This window comes from Oreochromis niloticus, linkage group LG14 (assembly GCF_001858045.2).
Source record: "Oreochromis niloticus isolate F11D_XX linkage group LG14, O_niloticus_UMD_NMBU, whole genome shotgun sequence".
Classification (NCBI taxonomy): domain Eukaryota; kingdom Metazoa; phylum Chordata; class Actinopteri; order Cichliformes; family Cichlidae; genus Oreochromis; species Oreochromis niloticus.
This window is the reverse complement of record NC_031979.2, coordinates 13035-33775: the sequence shown is the minus strand read 5'-3', so window position 1 is coordinate 33775 and position 20741 is coordinate 13035. Positions and strand designations below refer to the sequence as shown.

The 20741-nt window shown below is 43.3% G+C and overlaps 1 protein-coding gene across 2 annotated transcripts; it reads left to right on the top strand.

Annotated features, from left to right (window-relative positions):
- The first annotated feature begins 22 nt into the window (after window positions 1-22).
- Window positions 23-14757, top strand: gkup (glucuronokinase with putative uridyl pyrophosphorylase). 2 transcript variants are annotated; one of them, XM_025898167.1, is made up of 19 exons: window positions 23-201; window positions 1167-1273; window positions 1357-1401; window positions 1495-1648; window positions 1742-1813; window positions 3270-3358; window positions 4470-4626; window positions 4790-4867; window positions 5492-5583; window positions 5655-5760; window positions 5835-5914; window positions 5999-6067; window positions 10400-10460; window positions 10568-10584; window positions 10679-10736; window positions 12618-12710; window positions 12793-12853; window positions 13099-13212; window positions 14594-14757. In XM_025898167.1, the coding sequence occupies exons 1-19, from the start codon at window positions 145-147 to the stop codon at window positions 14707-14709; spliced, it is 1626 nt and encodes a 541-aa protein (XP_025753952.1). In that variant the 5' UTR covers window positions 23-144; the 3' UTR covers window positions 14710-14757. The 2 variants fall into 2 exon arrangements, with proteins under 2 accessions (XP_025753952.1, XP_003459809.4); XM_003459761.5 differs by lacking the exon at window positions 14594-14757 and having other exon boundaries at window positions 25-201; window positions 13099-14199.
- The last annotated feature ends 5984 nt before the right edge of the window (window positions 14758-20741 follow it).

Genomic DNA, 20741 nt, shown 5'->3' with positions numbered 1-20741 from the left:
TGAATTGGTTAAAAGACTTTTATTTTGAAGGCTCCGCCCGGAAGTGAGCGTCTTTGTGGACACGGTTTAAGCTCATCGCGTAGACGTTTCCTACACACACGCTCAGTGTTTAAAGGTTTCAGAGGAGCCCCGGGACTGGCCGCGATGATCTGTATCCTGCTGGTAGCCGGTCACGGCACCGTGTTAGAGACCCAGATTAAGGTGAGTCGGTTGAACGTTGCGGTAACAACAGTGCAAAGTTCACGTTAGTCATGAAGCTGCCGCTCTGGGCCGAACTGGCTTCAACAAGCGGACACTTTACCGCTGCTTTGACTCTGGCCAGTGTTTGTACGTCCCTTAGCATGTTTACGAAATATTAACCATGTAGTGGGAAATCCGGCTGACAAACCAGCGCATGTTTACAAAACCATGTTCATTTTCAACAACGTGTCTGCAGCCCCCCCCTACAGGCCGTTGTGATGATAACATGGCAGGGTTTTTCTAAAGCGGAGGTGTGCGATAAAGTACTGATGGGACATTCAGCAGACAGACGCCAACGGAGATGGCTTATTTGAGTGAGTTTGGCCACCGCATGTGTGTTGTCCACTACACGCGTGTAACTGGTGTAAAAAAAAAAAAAAAAAAAAAAAAAAAAAAGTCATTCCTGTCACGAGGTAGAAACTTTTCTATTTTTTATTTTTCCAAGTAGAAAGTCTCGTTTACATGAAAAACGTATTTTCAAGAGAGATTTTACAAAGAGAGCAGCAGAAATGGCAACAATCACATGACAGTTCATTATGGGACTGCAGTAATTCTAACGTAGGTACAACAGGGCTAATGTCGATGTACTAATGCAAGCAAAAAAACTCAGAAAATCACAGTATTTCATGTGAAATTAATAAAAGGTGCAAAATGAGAAAACATTGAGGTAGTGTGCGGCGCTTTGTCTCTAATCACAGTTTTAGCTGCTTTCACAAAACCTCTGATGACAGAAATTGTTGAATTGGTCCAGTATCCAAGTAAGCCACAGACATGTTACCACAGCGTAGCCCATGTTGTTCATGTGTTGTTACAAAGGTGATAATTAGGCCTGCTGATTTAAACCAATAGCCATGTTTCATGCTGAATGGGGGGGCTCTGTTAGCAGGTTGTGGTTTTTGTGTAGTAAATCTTTCTTCTGCTGCCAGAGTGATGAAACAGGCCTGTACAGCCACCTGAGCGGGGTACCAAAGGCCTTGCTTCCTGGAATTGGAGGAAAGAAGATCCTTGACTTCTGGTGGGAAACTGTCAACATGTGCGTGAGCATGATCCACACGTGATCCGGAGAGCTTTCATGTTCCCCTACATCTCACTGATGGTGTCTGTCTGTGTCTACAGGCGCCAGCTGTTCACAGAGGTCTATCTGGTTACCAATGCTGATAAGTGAGTGGCAGTGATCGCGTGGATCGGTTGGTGTTTGGAAACTTTGCCATAGCTTTGCTTTTCCTACCATTCCTGTTCTCTGAACATGACCAGGTATAAGCACTACGAGCGCTGGGCCACAGCTACCGACTTCCCTGTGGAAAATGTCATAAATGACGGCAGTACTACGCTGGAGGATCGCCTCGGGGCCGTGGCTGACCTGGAGTTGGTCGTGCGGAGCAGGAAGCTGCAGGACGACATCATGGTGGTACGATTGCTCTGTCCATGGCTAATGGACTAAATAACGCTGAACAATCTCACCGCCTGCTGTACAGACAGCGTTTCTTCTCTGTGTGAGCAGATTGCTGGAGACATGCTGTGTGCAGACCAAAACTTTGACATTGCTCAAGTTATTCGCTTCTTCAGGTCAAAGGTGAGATTTATCTCGTGTGAACTGACACCAAGCCTTGTGTTTTCATGACAGACTGTGTATAAAAGATGGTCACAGTGATGTTACCTGTTAGTCGGTGTTAAAATTTTAACATTTGATGTAGTCTTTTGAGTGGACAGTGTGAACTTCTGTGTAGCAGTGGTGTGGTAGGGGATACTGCCGTGTATCGTATGGCCGACATTGCTTCTTTGACTGACATCTGCTGATATGATGGCGTTTCCCAGTGTCAGTGGGTGATATTTAGCTTGTGTCAGTTTTGCACTGGCCAAATGTTCAAAGTTGAAGTGATGAAGCACCTGTCAGCTGAAACAAAGGTGAGCACATTAAGCCATATACTGTATTAGATCATATTGCTATTTCAGTGCACGCTAGAGATGAGAAGAAACATGGGAAATATGTTTGCTTGTGTTTTATGATATGGCTGCTGTGGTGTTACTTAAACCAGACACATTAGAAACAGCCTTCAACCATGCTATGAATGTTGCTGCTTGTCCACCAGAGGGCAGCCTGCCACTTCCCTGTTGGCAACAAGTAGCCCATTTTAAACTCCATTATCATATTATCTTCATAAGGACTCATAAATAACTCAACTTTAAGGATATATCTTTATGTTTTATGTGTTTAAAAAAATCTGGCTGATAAGTCACATTTTTAAATCACCAAATATCGGTATTGATCTTAACAATCGTCTATCAGTCCGAGCGCCGTGTTGGGTTAATGGTTTGTAACACTGACAGCACTCTGACTGTGAGGTAGAACTCCAAATGACAACATTACACTTTTATTTTCATAGAAATCAAACATTTGTCATAATGAGGTTAATTTAAATACAAAGCAACAGTGAATGCAGCGCGGTGGCATGGAGGTTAGCGCTGTTGCCTTACAGCAGGGGTGGGAGCTCCAGGCCTCGAGGGCCGGTGTCCTCGATCTAACACAGGCCTGGTAATGAACCAGTCATGTGATTCAGGTGTGCTGGTATCTAACACCTGCAGGACTCTGGGGTTCCCCACCCCTGCTTCACAGCAACAAGGTCCTGGGTTTGAATCCACTGTGTGGGCGGGGCCTTTCTGTGTGGGTTCTCTTCAGGTACTCCGGCTTCCTCCCACAGTCCACAGACATGCAGTTAGTGGGGTTAACTGGTGACTTTCCCATAGGTGTGAATGGTCGTCTGTGTCTCTGTGTTAGCCCTGCGACAGACTGGTGATCTGTCCAGGGTGTACCCCGCCTCTCGCCTCTGTGGCAGCTGGGATAGGCTTCCCCTGTGACCCTGATAAAGATAGTGAAGGACCATGGATTGATGGGATGAATTCCACAGGTTGATATGGGCTTAAGAGATAACAGTTCAGAGCTTTTGTGCAGCAGTTTTGCTCATAAGCCATTTTTGTGGATTAAGGATGAATTATGTGTGCTAGCTCACCATGCTGTGTCTCCGCTGCAGCCCGGAGAGCTGATCATATACTACGAGCTGGAAGAAGGGGAGAAGAGCAGCTCCAGAGGCATCGTAGAGGTCTGCCCTGATTCCCACAGGTGAGGTTGGTCTCAGAAACATTCCTTAGAAATACTGGTCCATGTTGACATGAGAGTTGTTGGCTGCACAGCCATGAAGCAGATCTGTTTGTTTGATCACATTGAACTCAGTGTCCTGCTCAAAAAGATGATTTGAGCTTTGTTGTGTTATCCTGCTGGAAGCAGCCGTCAGAGGATAAATACACAGTAGTCATAAAGGGATGGACACGGTCGGGAACAGAACTATACATGATGCTTAGCTGCTGCTGAAAATATCCCCCACAGCCTGACAGCAGCTGCCTCAACTGACTGGACAGCACAGGATGGATCCAAGCTTTCATTAACTTACACCAAACCGTGAGCCTACCATCCAAATGTTGTGACACTCATCAACAACAGGAAAGGTGAAATATATCCTCAGTGTCTTGTTCTTAGCTGACAGGAGTGGCAGCCAGTGTGGTAGACCCTGGGTTTCGAACATGCGGCCTGGGTGTTTATTTGGTAGTTCATTGAAAGACTTCAGCTAGTTTAAAATCTGCGTTCACGTTTGCAGTTTTGTCTTCTTGTACAATATTTTAAAAAACAAACAAAACATTTTTGGAAATATTTGTGGCTGTTGTCTTGTTTGTTTGTTTTTGTACTGCTTGAACACTGAAGTGGTCCTCACATGAGAGGAGAGTGGCAGCAGTGACCCACAGCTCATGTAAGCGTGAGACCTGCTGTAACCATCTGCTCTAAGGTTTGACCTGTCGTCCTTTCACAGAGGCTCTTCTGTGGTTCAGTCACTGCGGCTTTCCCATCAGCTCAAAGGAAAATATTCAGACTGCTCTGACCTCTGACATCAACAATGCATTTTCACCAAGAGCCCAGCTGCTCACTGCATGTTTTGTCTTTTGCGCTTCGTTCTCTGTAAACTCTGAGCACTGAACAGGACAATCCCATCAGACCAGCCTCCCTGGCACCAACAGCCGTGTCAAAGTCACTTAGGTCACCTTTCATCTCCATCCTGATGCTCAGTTTGAACTTCAGCAGGTCGTCTGGCCTAAATACAGACTTACGATTGGCTGTGAAATATTTGTGTTAACTAGCAGTTGAGAGTGAATGCTTCATCTGCTGCACTTTTCTGAATCAGGGTAACTCGCTTCTTGGAAAAGCCACAGGAAGGGCGGACGGCGTCCCGGCTGGCCAGCGTGGTGTTTTACTGCATCCAGAGGGACACGCTGTCCTACATGTCGGACTTCCTGAACCAACAGCCTCAGACCACGGGCAGGACTTTCGGACAGTTCTGGGTTCGTAAAGCTAACGTGAAACGTGCTTCGTTTCATGCAGGCAGCAACACGCAGGAACTGCCTTTTATTCTTGTTGCATCGTTGTATGTAAACCCATCAATCTGTCCACCATCATAACAAACTAATAAAGTTCAGACTGACTTTGATGGCTGTTTCTCCTCAGGAGTGGCTCATCAGTGAGAAGCAGCGCCACGTGTTTGGTATGAAGCTTCCTACTGGCTTCCAGCTGATCGGACAAGTGGTTTGTATTCTTGCCTCAGCTCGACACTTCCCTCCACATCGATGCAAACAAGCCGGACACGAGTGCTCGAGTCATTTTATACTGGAGTTTGTCAGCAAATGAGGCCACAGAGACCTCTGGCGTCTGCATTACGGCTGTTTGCAGTGAACAATAAAGATGAGTAATGACGTTTAACCTGCAATGTTGTGGCCACAGGAACAAACAGTCTCAGAGTCGGTTATCCTGCAGGTCAAATGAATAAAGTTCAAATCTGAGCTGTTTTGGCATCAGTTTGGCAGTTTCTCAAACATGTAGATTTGATAAGTTGTCAGAGAACATTACACCCAATCAGACATAATGAACGTCAACTGCACAGTCAGCCGTGTTGGATCTTTGTCAGATAGCACTGAGTGTAGACCGAGGAGCGGGTGAGGTAGGTGAAGCTGAAGCCATCAGACGCAGGTGATAGTAAGGGCCTGATGTGGAAGAACATGTTCAAACCAAGAGGCACAAGTTGCTGAAGCTTTATTGTAACTTTTACATTAATGTAACATAAATCTGTAAGTACATTTCTGCGTACAGTTACTTTACATTCTTTTTCTGGTTAAATTCAGTCTAACACCATATTCTCTCACAACATCTCAGGGACTGTCAGACTACACCAAGTGGCTCACCCACTACTCCACCAAGCAGCAAGGCAGCCCTGCTAAACCTATTACATGCCGGTCATATGCCAGGTAAGAAAACGCAGACACACAACTGGCACACGTTGGTATAAAATACTTCCCAAATCTCTGATGGCTCCCAGGGTGGGACTAATGGGGAATCCCTCAGATGGCTTCAATGGAAAAACAATCGCCATGACCATCGCTAACTTCTGGGCTGAGGCTACTCTGCTGGACAGCCAGACTTTGGTAATACAAATGAACACATATTCTTATGAACTAAAATGTCTCCGCTCTGTCCTAAAGTGATGTGACCTTTGCAGGTTTTAGTGCCTCATCCACTCAACGACCCCACAGAGTTTGGCAGCCTGCAAGATCTGTTCTGTATCAGCAGGAAGGAAGGGTGTGTATGCAGCCAGCTGACTGAGCTAAAGGAGGGATGGAGGTGTCATAGTGAGGAAATCTTTGTCTTTATTACTGATTGCAGGTACTTGGGGGGTCTTCGACTGCTACAGGCGACATGTAAGAAGTTTTACCAGTTCTGCTCCAAACAAGGGTGAGGGTCCCTGCTGCTATCAGTCTGTGTAGATGATCTCTGATGTACTCTGATTCATAAGAGCTACAACACTTCATAACAAAGCCTCGTCTTTTATTGAAAGCAGGTGAAGAATTACCTGCTTTGAAATAAGAGCTTGTAGAGAAAATGTGATAATACAGAAGGTAGGTAATTAATAACAAGGTGCTAATGTCAAGACCTCACATGCTTACACAGTGGAGACTAGTGGACAGTTGCAACACTTACAAGGTACATCTGAAGGCAATACTAAGATCTGATGCTCAGGGTGGACCTTACTTTTCTTCAAAACGATGTTAGATGTATTTATATCTCTGTGTGACTGAAAAGCCAGTTTTGCTTGTGTAACCTGTAGAAAAGTTGATAATGAAAACTCGCAGCTGTTGAGGTGAACTGCATTTACACCGAGGTGTCAACAACGAAACCTGTGACGTGGACGAGATTTACCAGAAAAGTCTCCACAGCTGAGTGTCAGCATGTGGACAGCAAAGTTGACTTGGACAAAGCAACCAGTGTCAGTCGAAGCTATGTCACAGCGTGCTAGCCAACCACCGTCTGGATGTAGAAAGATCAGTTATACTTCTTTGCTGTGTGGATTTATTGGATTGACCATGTTAGCCATCTATTGTCTCTCAGACATGACTGAGCTTGTGTAACAGGCTGTAGATTATACGGTTAGCCCAGGGGTCGGAAACCTGTGGCTCAGGTGGTTTGGGAAAATATGTATAAGTATTTAGCTGAAGTGTATTTTATTTGTGTTGGTTCTTTTTTAACTTGTAGTTCTAAATTGGAAGATTATCATGATTTTGAAATACAAACCGGATTCCAAAAAAGTTGGGACACCAAACAAATTGTGAATAAAAACTGAATGCAATGATGTGGAGATGGCAAATGTCAACATTTTATTCAGAATAAAACATAAATCACGGAACAAAAGTTGAAACTGGGAAAATTTATCATCTGAAGGGAAAAATGTGGTGATTCAAAATGTCATGGTGTCAACAAATCCCAAAAAAGTTGGGACAAGGCCATTTTCACCACTGTGTGGCATCTCCCCTTCTTACAACACTCAACAGACGTCTGGGGACCGAGGAGACCAGTTTCTCAAGTTTAGCAATAGGAATGCTCTCCCATTCGTGTCTAATACAGGCCTCTAACTGTTCAGTCCTCTTGGGCCTTCTTTGTCGCACCTTCCTCTTTATGATGCGCCAAATGTTCTCTATAGGTGAAAGATCTGGACTGCAGACTGGCCATTTCAGTACCCGGATCCTTCTCCTACGCAGCCATGATGTTGTGATTGATGCAGAATGTGGTCTGGCATTATCTTGTTGAAAAATGCAGGGTCTTCCCTGAAAGAGATGACGTCTGGATGGGAGCATATGTTGTTCTAGAACCTGAATATATTTTTCTGCATTGATGGTGCCTTTCCAGACATGCAAGCTGCCCATGCCACAAGCACTCATGCAACCCCCATACCATCAGAGACGCAGGCTTCTGAACTGAGCGTTGATAACAACTTGGGTTGTCCTTGTCCTCTTTGGTCCGGATGACATGGCGTCCCACATTTCCAAAAAGAACTTCGAATCGTGACTCGTCTGACCACAGAACAGTCTTCCATTTTGCCACACTCCATTTTACATGATCCCTGGCCCAGTGAAAACGCCTGAGCTTGTGGATCTTGCTTAGAAATGGCTTCTTCTTTGCACTGTAGAGTTTCAGCTGGCAACGGCGGATGGCACGGTGGATTGTGTTCGCTGACAATGGTTTCTGGAAGTATTCCTGAGCCCATTCTGTGATTTCCTTTACAGTAGCATTCCTGTTTGTGGTGCAGTGTCGTTTAAGGGCCCGGAGATCACGGCGTCCAGTATGGGTTTACGCCCTTGACCCTTACGCACAGAGATTGTTCCAGATTCTCTGAATCTTCGGATGATGTTGTGCACAGTTGATGATGATAACTGCAAAGTCTTTGCAATTTTTCGCTGGGTAACACCTTTCTGATATTGCTCCACTATCTTTCTGCGCAACATTGTGGGAATTGGTGGTCCTCTACCCATCTTGGCTTCTGAGAGACACTGCCACTCTGAGAAGCTCTTTTTATACCCAATCATGTTGCCAATTAACCTAATTAGTGTTAATGGGTCTTCCAGCTCTTCGTTATGCTCAAATTTACTTTTTCCAGCCTCTTATTGCTACTTGTCCCAACTTTTTTGGGATTTGCTGACACCGTGAAATTTTGAATCAACATGTTTTTCCTTTAAACTGATACATTTTCTCAGATTAAACTTTTGATCTGTCACCTACGTTCTATTCTGAATGGAATATTGACATTTGCCATCTCCACATCATTGCATTCAGTTTTTATTCACAATTTGTTTGGTGTCCCAACTTTTTTGGAATCCGGTTTGTATAAAAATAAAATGATGTTTTATTATTTTTCGTCGCTCAAAATAAGAGTCACACTCGCGGAAGCAGGTATACCCGCCGAAATGTCGCGCATTTATCGAGACTTTCAACCCCGGGTAGGCCATGTATGGAGAAATGTAAGAAAAGAAAAATGTCTGAAGAAAATAGAACATTTAATGATGCCTGGGCCGATTGATTTGTATTTACTTCTGACAAGAGTGGCCTACCAGTATGCCTGATTTGTGGATTGTCGATCTTCGGATCCACATACATATGTGAGCAGCTAATCTCCACCATGAACTATGATAAAAACAAAAACCGCTCACGCCTCACAGACGACAGCTTACAGTCCTGCGTAAAGATGAAGTGACTTCGTACAGCCCCGGTCTGCAGACGCTGTGTGCAGAGGTTCAGGAGCAGGAGTCGCATTGTAAACATATCACGGCTCTGTTTGCATGAACATGCTTGACAGCTTCTCTTTATTGACCACTTTTCACACACTGTTGCTGTACACATGCAGCTGGCTTTAGCTTTCCAGCACACAGCCCGACACATAACACAACAGCAAAGAGAGCACAGCCTTTAAGGCAGCGAGGTGTGATTGCCTATGACGCTCAGGTGCGACCACCTCTCCTGCAGCGGCACTGCAGGCCACGCCCCGCCATACACATTAACCAGGTAGAATAAATATTTATGCAGATATTTTGCGAATATGTATTATTCATTTTTTTAGGAGCATAGTGCTTTTTTCCAATTTTTTTTTTTTTTTTTAATTTAGGTCAAGGCTCTGCTACACGCTCCGAAAGCCCAGAGGCGATATAAGGACGACGGCTCAGTTTTTGTTTGCTACATAGATAATTTAAGTTCCATGTTATATTTTTTTAAGAGTTCAAAATGTGTTCATTACATAAATAAAATTTCCTTTTCTTTGTAGCACTTCATGAATTTCATAAGCAACACACTATAGTTGTTTATACAAAGCATGACGGTAAAAAACAATGTATGCAGTGTTATCTTCATTTTAGATGTCAAAAAGTATTTGCGTCTCCCAGTGTTTTCTTTTCCGTGGAAACCGGGTCCAAATGGCTCTTTGGGTCTTAAAGGTTGCTGATCCCTGGGTTAGCCTGTTAGCTGTAACTGAGCAAATGTGTCAAATCATTCGTCTTAATATTTGAATGCAGGTGTTTTCAGTCTGTCTTCACAAACGTTTGTGACCGAGCGCAACCTTGTGCTGAGTTCACTGAATGTGAGTGTGCTGCTATAACACAGGCCGTCAGAGATATCGACGATGAACTGCAAGTTGTAATGCTGCAAAGTGGAAGCTTTTTGGGTTTCTACCTGTTAAAAGGAGTTTTGTCCTTCCTACTGTCACCACGTGTTTGCTAATAGGGGTCATTAATATTGTTGTGATTCCTTGAATTGAAACTCTGTGCGCTCCTGTGGGTGTAAGTGGCCCTTTTGTCTGTATGGGCGATATTTGGATGAATTGGCCAAACTTACCCACTCACATCCAGTCGAGACGGCACCTGTGCTGGCAGACATGCTGGTGTTAGCTAACAGTCCATTCATGAACTGATGGAGTTTGATCGTCAAAGTGAAGCTCCTCCTGGAGTCCAAGAATAAACATATGGAAATAAAAGTCCCATTTTATTAAAGTACAAATACTCACTTACTTTCAGTAATACAGACACAACTGTAAGTGACTGCATGAGTTCACTGTTGAATTTTCTGAGAGTGCTATGGTTGTAGTCAGGGCCGTGCGGAGACGTTCAAAGGGGTGGGTGCTCAAGCCCCGCCCCCCACACGTGAACCCTGAACCACCAGAACCCTGTGAGCTGTTTACAGGTTTGGATCACACAGACTGGTTTTCAAAGCTAATGCTCGCTCAGTGCTCTGCATTCCTCTCTGCAGGATTGCTTTGACGAAGCAGAACTTCACCCTGAAGTACGACACCAACATTCCCCGACAAGTGGTGAGGATGGCTTCAGATACTTACCGAGTGTAACACGTTAACAGTTGTGGCCTGTTTGCATCTAATTCAGTCTAATGATGATGTCATATATCTGTGTTTGTGTGAAGGGCCTTGCTGGAAGCAGGTGAGTATTTTTGCTTGATTTTGAAACGGCGTACCGTAACTCAGAGGTCATTTTGTGCACTTTGTAATATTTGACTTGTTTACGATTCTCACAGTGCCATCGTCTCAGCTACTCTGAAGTGTCTCATGAAGTTCTACAACATCACAGATAATGTAAGGACGTGTGGCCAGTCTACCCACACACATATGTCAAATACATGGAATTCAATGGAAAGGTGGAGTGTGGACAAAGAAAGGTGTATTTGAGTTTTAGAGTGCAGATCTGGGTCTTCTTTTCAAACAAATCAATTTTATTTATATAGCATTTTTTTAAAACAACAACTATTGACCAAAGTACTAAACAACAGAATAATCAGAATTTAAAAGGAAAGTAAAATCAAGAATAAGAAAACGATAAGAATAAAATGATGACAGACTCATACAGACTTAAAAGCTAAAGAGTAAAAATGGGTCTTTAGACGAGTTTTAAAAGTATCCAGTGTTGGAGAGCTCCTGATATGTAAAGGCAGTTTATTCCACAGTTTTGGAGAAGTCGCAGCAAAAGCCCCATCTTCTCTGTGTTTTAATCTACACCTAGGGACAGCTAGAAGCATTTGGTCCGCAGACCTCAAAGATCTCGCCCGAGTATACCAATTTAAAAGATCAGAAAGACATATAGGAGCTAGTCCATGCAGTGTTTTAAAAACAAGTGTCAAGATCTTAAAATCAATTCGAAAACTAACAGGCAGCCAGTGTAGCGAGGCGAGTGTAGGGGACATGTGCTCTCGCTTCCACGTGCCAGTAAGAAGCCTTGCCGCAGCATTTTGAACCAGCTGTAGTCGGCCAATAGTTGACGAAGTAACACCAGAGTAGAGACTGTTGCAGAAGTCGAGGCGAGATGAAATAAAGGCATGGATCGCTTTCTCAAAGTCTCTGAGACAGAGAAATAGTTTCACCTTTGCAAGTAAGCTGAGGTGAAGAAGCTGGTCTTGATCACATTATTTATCGGTTTATTGATTGTTAAATTACTATCAAAAATCACACCTAAATTCCTCACAAACGTTTTTTTTATAATTTTCTAAGGTGCCAAGGTCATAATGGTCACTAGGGCCAAAGACAATGATCTCGGTTTTCTGTTCATTTAGATTGAAAAAATTTGAAGCCGTCCACGCCTTAACACAGGGGTGTCAAAAGCCAAGCCTCGAGGGCCGGTGTCCTGCAGGTGTTAGATCTCACCCTGGGTCAACACACCTGAATCACATGATTAGTTCATTACCAGGCTTGTGGAGAACCTCAAGACATGTTGAGAAGGTCATTTAGCCATTTAAATCAGCTGTGTTGGATCAAGGACACATCTAAAACCTGCAGGACACCGGCCGTCGAGCACTGGAGTTGGACACCTGTGCCTTAACATCTTCCAGACAATCGAACAGTGTCTTCAGAGGGTTCACAGATTTGCGTTTCAGTGGGAGGTAGATCTGTGAATCATCTGCATAACAGTGAAATGAGATACCATATTTTTTTTAAAATAGAGCCCATAGGAAGAGAACCGGGCCAAGAATAGATCCCTGAAGGACCCCACAAAAGAGCAAGGTCCTTGGGGATGAAGTGTCTCTGAATCTAACAGAGAATGATCGATTAGATAGGTAAGATTTAAACCATTGCAATGCAGTCCCTTTAATATCAGCATATTGTTCCAGTTGAGAGATAAGAATCCTATGATCCACCGTATCAAAAGCAGCACTGAGATCTAGTAATATTAAAATGGCGGAATCTCCCAAGTCTGTAAAAGTTAAAAGGTCGTTAGAAACGTTTAACAAAGCAGTTTCAGTGCTACGATGCGTTTTAAAACCAGACTGGAAGACTTCACCGATGCCGTGATTATCTGAAAAGGTCTGGAGCTGGAGGAGGACGACTTTCTCCTGAACTTTTGACAGAAAAGGCAATTTGGTCTATAATTTGATAGAACTGTAATAAAACCATACTGCACTGAATGTTTCCCAGAGTGTCCCTCTGAGTCATGTTTGTTTGGGTTTTTTTTTATTCATGCCACAGGATCTTCCTAAACCAATCAGAGCCAACTTCATCCTCAATGTGGAGACGGATGAGCTGTTCATTACTGCTGGGCTGCAGGACCGAGTTGTACAGGTCAGTCTGATGACCCACGGTGTGTGGACCTGCCTGTGAGTGTTAACTGTGAAGTTACAGACGTTACTGTTGTGTCTTGCAGGTGTACGAAGGCTTAGTGTACATGGATTTCAGCAAGGAGTTCATGGAAGAGCACGGCTTCGGTACTGACCTCCCTGTCAGCGTGCCATAAACTTTATATCCTGTAAAATACAAGTTGTTGCTAAATCATGTGTGTGTAGTATTTCCACATGTACGTTGCATCTGGAGAACTTTATAATCTCAGACTGACTGTGTGATGTTAGATCAGGACTTTTGCAGAACTCACAGCTTTTCTCATTGTTTGGATTTGTTGTCATTTTGATGCTCAAACTGTCTTCATGTGTGTCTGTGTGTTTTCCATTATCAGGAAGCTACACTCCTATGGACATGAGTGAACTTCCACCGTTCTGGCTGGCCTACCTGAGTGACCCCAGTGATTCTGGCCGTATCCATAGCAACATCCGACAGCGCTGGCTCAGTGGTATGTTTCCAAATCAGACGTTACAGGTGCTCAGCAGATGAATCCTACTGATGGTGATGATCTCACTGTTTCCTGCTGTACTGGTGCTCTGTCGTCATCTGCTGTACTTCACCAGTATCAATACTGTTTCACCATCAGCTCAGAATGAATGAGTCCAGTTAAGGTGACCAAAACTAGTGACATTCCCACCACACTCTTATTTTGGAGTAATCCCACTATTTAAACCCATTTCTATAATCAGTGTCATGTGCCGTTCACTGAAGGGAAAGTCCATGTTTTCTACAAATAAACGAACCAAAACCCTCCGAGCTCAGCTCCAGGTAATCTCAGCTTCAGACCGCTCTGAACACTGTTTGACTTTTTTTGTTCTAATTGTCTCAGTGTGATGTCATAGAGAGGTGATATCGCTAATATGTTCATCTCAGACACTAGAAGCTGTGCACACCTGCTGCTTAATCTTTGTGCCAATCAAAGTTGGATTAAGGGGAGCCAAAGCAGCTCGTTTCAGGTGAGGGCCGACCAATCACACAGATCCACTGTACAGAAACTGGCTGTAGTTGAATTGCAGGCACAGCGGGGGATTCTCACAGGATCATCCTCAACGAGTAGAAGTGAACCGAGGGAAACAGTGAAGCTAATTAACAAGACTAGTCATGATTTTTATCAGACAGCATGAGTAACGTGTACAAACTGAAATGAAACAGCAGCTGTATCCTTAAAAACCGTGCACCCTGTGTTTAAGGCCTTGATTTCCAAACCATGGCTCGATGTAAGCTGCTCATATAAATGCTGCTGCTGCTCACGTCACTGAAAGATCTTTTAAAAGACATTGAATTATGTCCGTGGTCTGAATGAACAACATGTTAAAAACAACCAGAATAAAACATTTCAGCAGCATGAGAGCTCATCAGTCAGACAGAGCCACCCATGAAGTCGCTGTCCCAGTGTAAGGAAGAGGACTCCCTTACTACATTTATTTATATTGTATTATCTGTATAGCACTTTAGAGCACAGCTTTCACTTTATTAAAAGCACCTTATCAAGCACTTTATTTAGCATCGCACTTTAAGCATGGATTTGCACAGTAAAACATTTGCACACAAGAAGTTTTAATTATTTATTGAATATTTATTGGGAATTTAAAAAAAAACAAAAAAACAGTTGGTAGCCTTGTTTCAGATCCTGCACAGCTGCTCCTCATCAAGGAATGTGGTGGTTGTCTGTGAGGAAAGAAGAATGGTGATTGAGATTGTGATTAAGGTTTACCAGTAAGGAAAACTAATGCAAATGTGTGTGTGGGGGGAATCTAGGAATAAAAGTGGTGCAAATAAGTGTTTGTAAGATATGATTACTCACCTTTCTTGCCTGTGTTCTCTTCAAGGTGTTTGGGCAAATGTGTCCCCGGGGCTCCAGACACCAGTTAAAGGTTCCAGGAGAGACCATGGGTTAAGAGAGTGTGGTGAATCGTTTTGTGCTTGGGTTTTTGGGTTTTTATAATATTGGGTTTGGTGTAAAATTAAAGGGTGAAATATTTATTAATATAAAAATGTAAAATGTATTTATAATAATAATAACTAGAAAGCGAAAATTTCAGAAGAAATTTTATGTGTGCCTATGCCGCTGCTAATCACTGTAGTTGCCATTCATACGGCTACAGAGAGCAAAACTCAGAAGAGCAGCCATTCTCCACCATGAACTATGGTAAAAACAAACACCGCTCACGCTTCACAGATGACAGCTTACAGTTTTGTGTAAAGATGAAGTTACTTCGTACAGCGCCGATTTGCAGACGCTGTGCACACAGGTTCATGAGCAGAAGTCCCATTGTACCACGGCAGACCCGACAATGTTTGCATGAACACGCTTTGAAGCATTACATTATGGACCACTTTTCACACATGCATTCACTTTTTGTTTTTTGTTATTTTTACACAGTGTTCTGAATTATGAACAATGGTCTACAGCCAATCTTGTGTATTATTATACAAACTTTGGTTGTGAGATTCAGATAACTATTTAATAAAAGCTAAATATTTTATATGAGAGTAAGAAAGAAAAGTATATCTTTGTGTCCACCTTTCTCTGTTAATGCCCTAGCTGCCACCCCCCCCCAAAAAGCTTTGCTAGATCCGCCCCTGCACAGTTACCAGCTGTCAGCTACACAAAAAAGGAGCTTGGTCTTTGTCTCTCAGAAACAACTCATAACTTCCCTTCAACTCATTCATGTCACCTAAAGTGTAAACCTGTTTCTCCATCACCAGTTCAGCTCTGATGATTCAGTAAGGACATCTCCTGATTTCATCTTCATGCTCCAGCAAACATCAGCTGATACTAGAAATTAAAATCAAAAGAATTCTAACAACAGCTGATCAAGCTTAAACGTGCTGCTGTTGTTTAGCGCGATAAATAAGAGCGAACAGCCGATCATTGATCAGTTTCATGATTGACGTTTCAACACGCGAGAGAATGACAGGGGAGGCTTCGTAACGACAGAATAAATCATAATGTTTTCTCTGAATGTGGGACGATTCCGTTTGTACGGCACGGCAACTCTATGAACTAACCCTAATGAATAAAATAAAGTCCAACGTCAGTAACTTAGTGCGCACACAGCTGTATATAAACTCCCGTGGCAGTACGATTGTAAAAGGTCAACGAAAATAAATTACACCTAAACTCGGTTTATATCTGACCCAAATAGAGTGCAGTTCATAACTTCTTACCTGAAATTCAGTTCACCTCACGCTCCTGCCTTCGGTTTCCAGCATCATCGGCCCATATAAACGAAAAATAAGTCCAGCTAAAACACATACTGTCGGCGAGCGACCGGGTGCTGACACGAGTTTCACCCGCCTCAATATAAGCCAAGCCTGGGTGCTTTTTCACGAAGGGTCGCTAGCGGTGCTAGCTAACTATGCTAGCGGCGCTAGCTAGCTAGCTAGCCGGCTATCAGCAACATATAAGAGAACTGCTGCTAAATAAACTACACCTAAACTCGGTTTATATCTGACCCAAATAGAGTGCAGGTCATAACTTCTTACCTGAAATTCAGTTCACCTCACGCTCCTGCCTTCGCTTTCCCTGATCCACGATTGACCTCCGCGTTAGGAAACACCGGTCGATCGGCGGTCGCGGCATGTCCTTTCTGTCATACACCGGTGGATAGCTGCCCACTGTTGTAGCTCCGCATTATAGCACCACCAAACAACTCAGTTATTTTTTCCACATCCAGCTGTAACTCCGATTCTGTGCGAGCATTTGCGAGAGACCGGGGAGGTGAAAGGAGAGAGAGAGTCCCCTCGCTGTCCATTTGCAGCCAAGTGCGGCAGCTAGCTAGGTAGCCGGCTAGCTGTCAGGCAGGACCGAGGTCGTCAGAGCACTGTCGCTAATAATGGGATGTCTTGATAAAACAAGCAGATATTTGAAGTTTACACACCTACATTCTCGCCTGAAAATATCTTAAAAGTTTATTTTGTGACCTAGAAACACTAATAAAAGACATATAAAACGAAGTGGTGGCCGCCATTGTTTAACTCGGCAGAGGTGTGCTATGAATTGTGGGATATGGAGTTTTCCACCAAGCATAGAAGCCATTGTGTTTACCGTGACTATTCAATGGTTCGCGCAACCTTAAAATCTCCAATGGTTCCTGAAAGCAGCGAGGCTGTGCGCGCCATTGATATTGTCATCATTACAGTATCCAAATAAGGGTAGACAGGCTGTACCACTCCCGGCATACCACTAGAGAGAACCAACACACCACAAATGAAGTTTGAAATTTGTTTCAATGGGACCAAAAGATGGCGCCAACACACCACAAATGAAGTCTGTTTATTTGGCGCCAAAAGATGAATTGGCCTAAATTTGCACTAAAATATTAATATTTAAAAAACTATAATATTCATAAACACCAAAAGTCATAGCACACCATTCCAGATCCAGCCGCACAAAATGAGGTAACATATATGAAGCTTGTCTAAAAACTGCGGGTCGAGATACACTGCAAAATTTCAGGCGGAAAAAGGAAAATAATAATAATAACTAGAAAGCGAAAATTTCAGAAGAAATTTTATGTGTGCCTATGCCGCTGCTAATCACTGTAGTTTGCCATTCATACAGCTACAGAGAGCAAAACTCAGAAGAGCAGCCATTCTCCACCATGAACTATGGTAAAAACAAACACCGCTCACGCTTCACAGATGACAGCTTACAGTTTTGTGTAAAGATGAAGTTACTTCGTACAGCGCCGATTTGCAGACGCTGTGCACACAGGTTCATGAGCAGAAGTCCCATTGTACCACGGCAGACCCGACAATTTTTGCATGAACACGCTTTGAAGCATTACATTATGGACCACTTTTCACACATGGTTGGTTTACCCACACAGCCGGCTGTGCATTCACTTTTTGTTTTTTGTTATTTTTACACAGTGTTCTGAATGATTAACAATGGTCTACAGCCAATCTTGTGTATTATTATACAAACTGTGGTTGTAAGATGCAGATAACTATTTAATAAAAAGCTAAATATTTTATATGAGAGCAAGAAAGAAAAGTATATCTTTGTTCTTTCTGTCCCCCTTTCCCTGTTAATGCCCTACCTGGCCCCCTGGCAAAAGCTTTGCTAGATCCGCCCCTGCACAGTTACCAGCTGTCAGCTACACAAAAACAGGAGCTTGGTGTATATTTGTCTGTCAGAAACAGTTCATAACTTCCCTTCAACTCATTCATGTCACCTAAAGGGTAAACCTGTTTCTCCATCACCAGTTCAGCTCTGATGATTCAGTAAGGACATCTCCTGGTTTGGACCAGCCGCTTCTACAGCTGTGCCCCAGCAAACATCAGCTGATACTAAGATAAGATAAGATAACCTTTATTAGTCCCACATGTGGGAAATTTGTTTTGTCACAGCAGGAAGTGGACAGTGCAAAAGTTATGAAGCAAAAATTAGAATAAAATAAAATAAGAATAAATACAGTACACAACTGTACAGAATAGAATAAAATAAAATACTATATACAGTAGAATAAAATAGAATAAAATATACAATAAGATAAAAATAGAATACAAATGCTATATACAACTGAGTAAAAAATACAACGATGCCAGGAAGATTATTGCACTTAGTGTTATTGCACATGTGTGTGTTTGATCAGTTAAAGTCTTTGTTGTGGAGTCTGACAGCAGTGGGGAGGAAAGACCTGCGAAATCTCTCCATCCCACACCGTGGGTGCCGCAGTCTCCCACTGAAGGAGCTGCTAGAAATTAAAATCAAATGAATTCTAACAACAGCTGATCAAGCTTAAACGTGCTGCTGTTCTTTAGCGCGATAAACAAGAGCGAAAAGCCGATCGTTGATCAGTTTCATGAGTGAAGTTGCAACTGGCGAGAGAATGACAGGGGAGGCTTCGTAACGACAGAATAAATCGTAATGTTTCTCTGAATGTGGGACGATTCCGTTTGTACGGCAACTCTGACGAACCAACCCTTATGAATATAATAAAGTTCAACATCAGTAACTTACCGCGCACACAGCTGTCGTGCTAGCTAGCATGCAGTACGATTGTAAAAGGTCAGCACAACGAAAATAAACTACACCTAAACTCTGTTTATATCTGACCCAAATAGAGTGCAGTTCATAACTTCTTACCTGAAATTCAGTTCACCCCTCAGCTCCTGCCTTCGCTTTCCCTGATCCACGATTGACCTCCAGGTTAGCAACCACCTTCGCTTTCCCTGATCCACGATTGACCTCCAGGTTAGCAACCACCGGTCGATCGGCGGTGGCCTGCCCCACCTCCTATGTGTGGTTCGCGGCATGTCCTTTCTGTCACACACCGGTGGATAGCTGCCCTCTGTTGTAGCTCCGGCTAGCTCCACCACCAAACAACTCAGTTATTTTTTCCACATCGACCACCATCATCGGCCCATATAAGCGAAAAATGAGTCCAGCTAAAACACAGACTTGGCGAGCGATCGGGTGTTGCAACAAATTTTAGCCGCGTCACTATAAGCCCAGCCTGGGTGCTTTGAGGGTCGCTAGCAGCGCTAGCTAGCTATGCTAGCGGCGCTATGCTAGCGGCGCTATGCTAGCCGGCTGGCTATCAGCAACACATAAGACAACTCTTGCTAATATGGGATGTCTTGATAAAACGAGCAGATATTTGAAGTTTACACACCTATATTCTCGCCTGAAAATGTCTTAAAAGTTTAGTTTGTGACCTAGAAACACGAATAAAAGACATAGAAAACGAAGTGGTGGCCGCCATTGTGGTGTCCGCCATTGTTTGACTCGGTAGAGGCCTCTGTAGAGGCGTGCTATGAATTGTGGGATATGGAGTTTTGGGCCAAGGATAGATCTTTTCGCCTGTACTACTCCGGGTATACCACTAGAGAGAGCCAAGACACCACAAATGAAGTCTGTTTCTATGGCGCCAAAAGTAGAATCTTTCTAAATTTGCACTAAAATATTAATATTTAAAAAACTATAAAAGTCATGAACACCAAAGTCGTACCATAGTAGTCCAGCTCCAGCCGCACAAAATGATCTAACATATGTAACCCTATTGTCAAAACTGTTTGGCAGAGGAGCGCGGGAAAATTTTCACTAAAATATTAATATTTCAAAAACTATAATAGTCATAAACACCAAAAGTCATAGCACACCATTCCAGATCCAGCCGCACAAAATGAGGTAACATATATGAAGCTTGTCTGAAAACTGCGGGGCGAGATTCGCTGCAAAATTTCAGGCGGAAACTGAAGAATAATAATAATAAATCCGACGAATAGTAATATGTGTGCCTCTTGTCATAGGCACACATAATAATAATAAATCCGACGAATAGTAATATGTGTGCCTCTTGTCATAGGCACACATAATAATAATAATAAGAATAATAAATCCGAGGAATAGTAATATGTGTGCCTCTTGGCATAGGCACACATAATAATAATAATAACTAGAAAGCGAAAATTTCAGAAGAAATTTTATGTGTGCCTATGCCGCTGCTATTCAGTGTAGTTTGCCATTCATACAGCTACAGAGAGCAAAACTCAGAAGAGCACCCATTCTCCACCATGAACTATGGTAAAAACAAACACCGCTCACGCTTCACAGATAACAGCTTACAGTTTTGTGTAAAGATGAAGTTACTTCGTACAGCGCCGATTTGCAGACGCTGTGCACACAGGTTCATGAGCAGAAGTCCCATTGTACCACGGCAGATCCGACAATGTTTGCATGAACACGCTTTGAAGCATTACGTTATGGACCACTTTTCACACATGGTTGCGGTACCCAAACAGCTGGCTGTAGCTTTTCAACTCACAGCCCGACACACACCCAAAAAACAGCCGAGAGAGCACAGACTACGCCCGAGAGGCGTGATTGCAGGTGCCGCTCAGGTGGGTCCACCTCCCCTGCAGCGGCACTGCAGACCACGCCCCGCCACACACATCAAACACGTAAAATAAATATTTATGCACTTTTGCATTCACTTTCTGTTTTTTGTTATTTTTACACAGTGT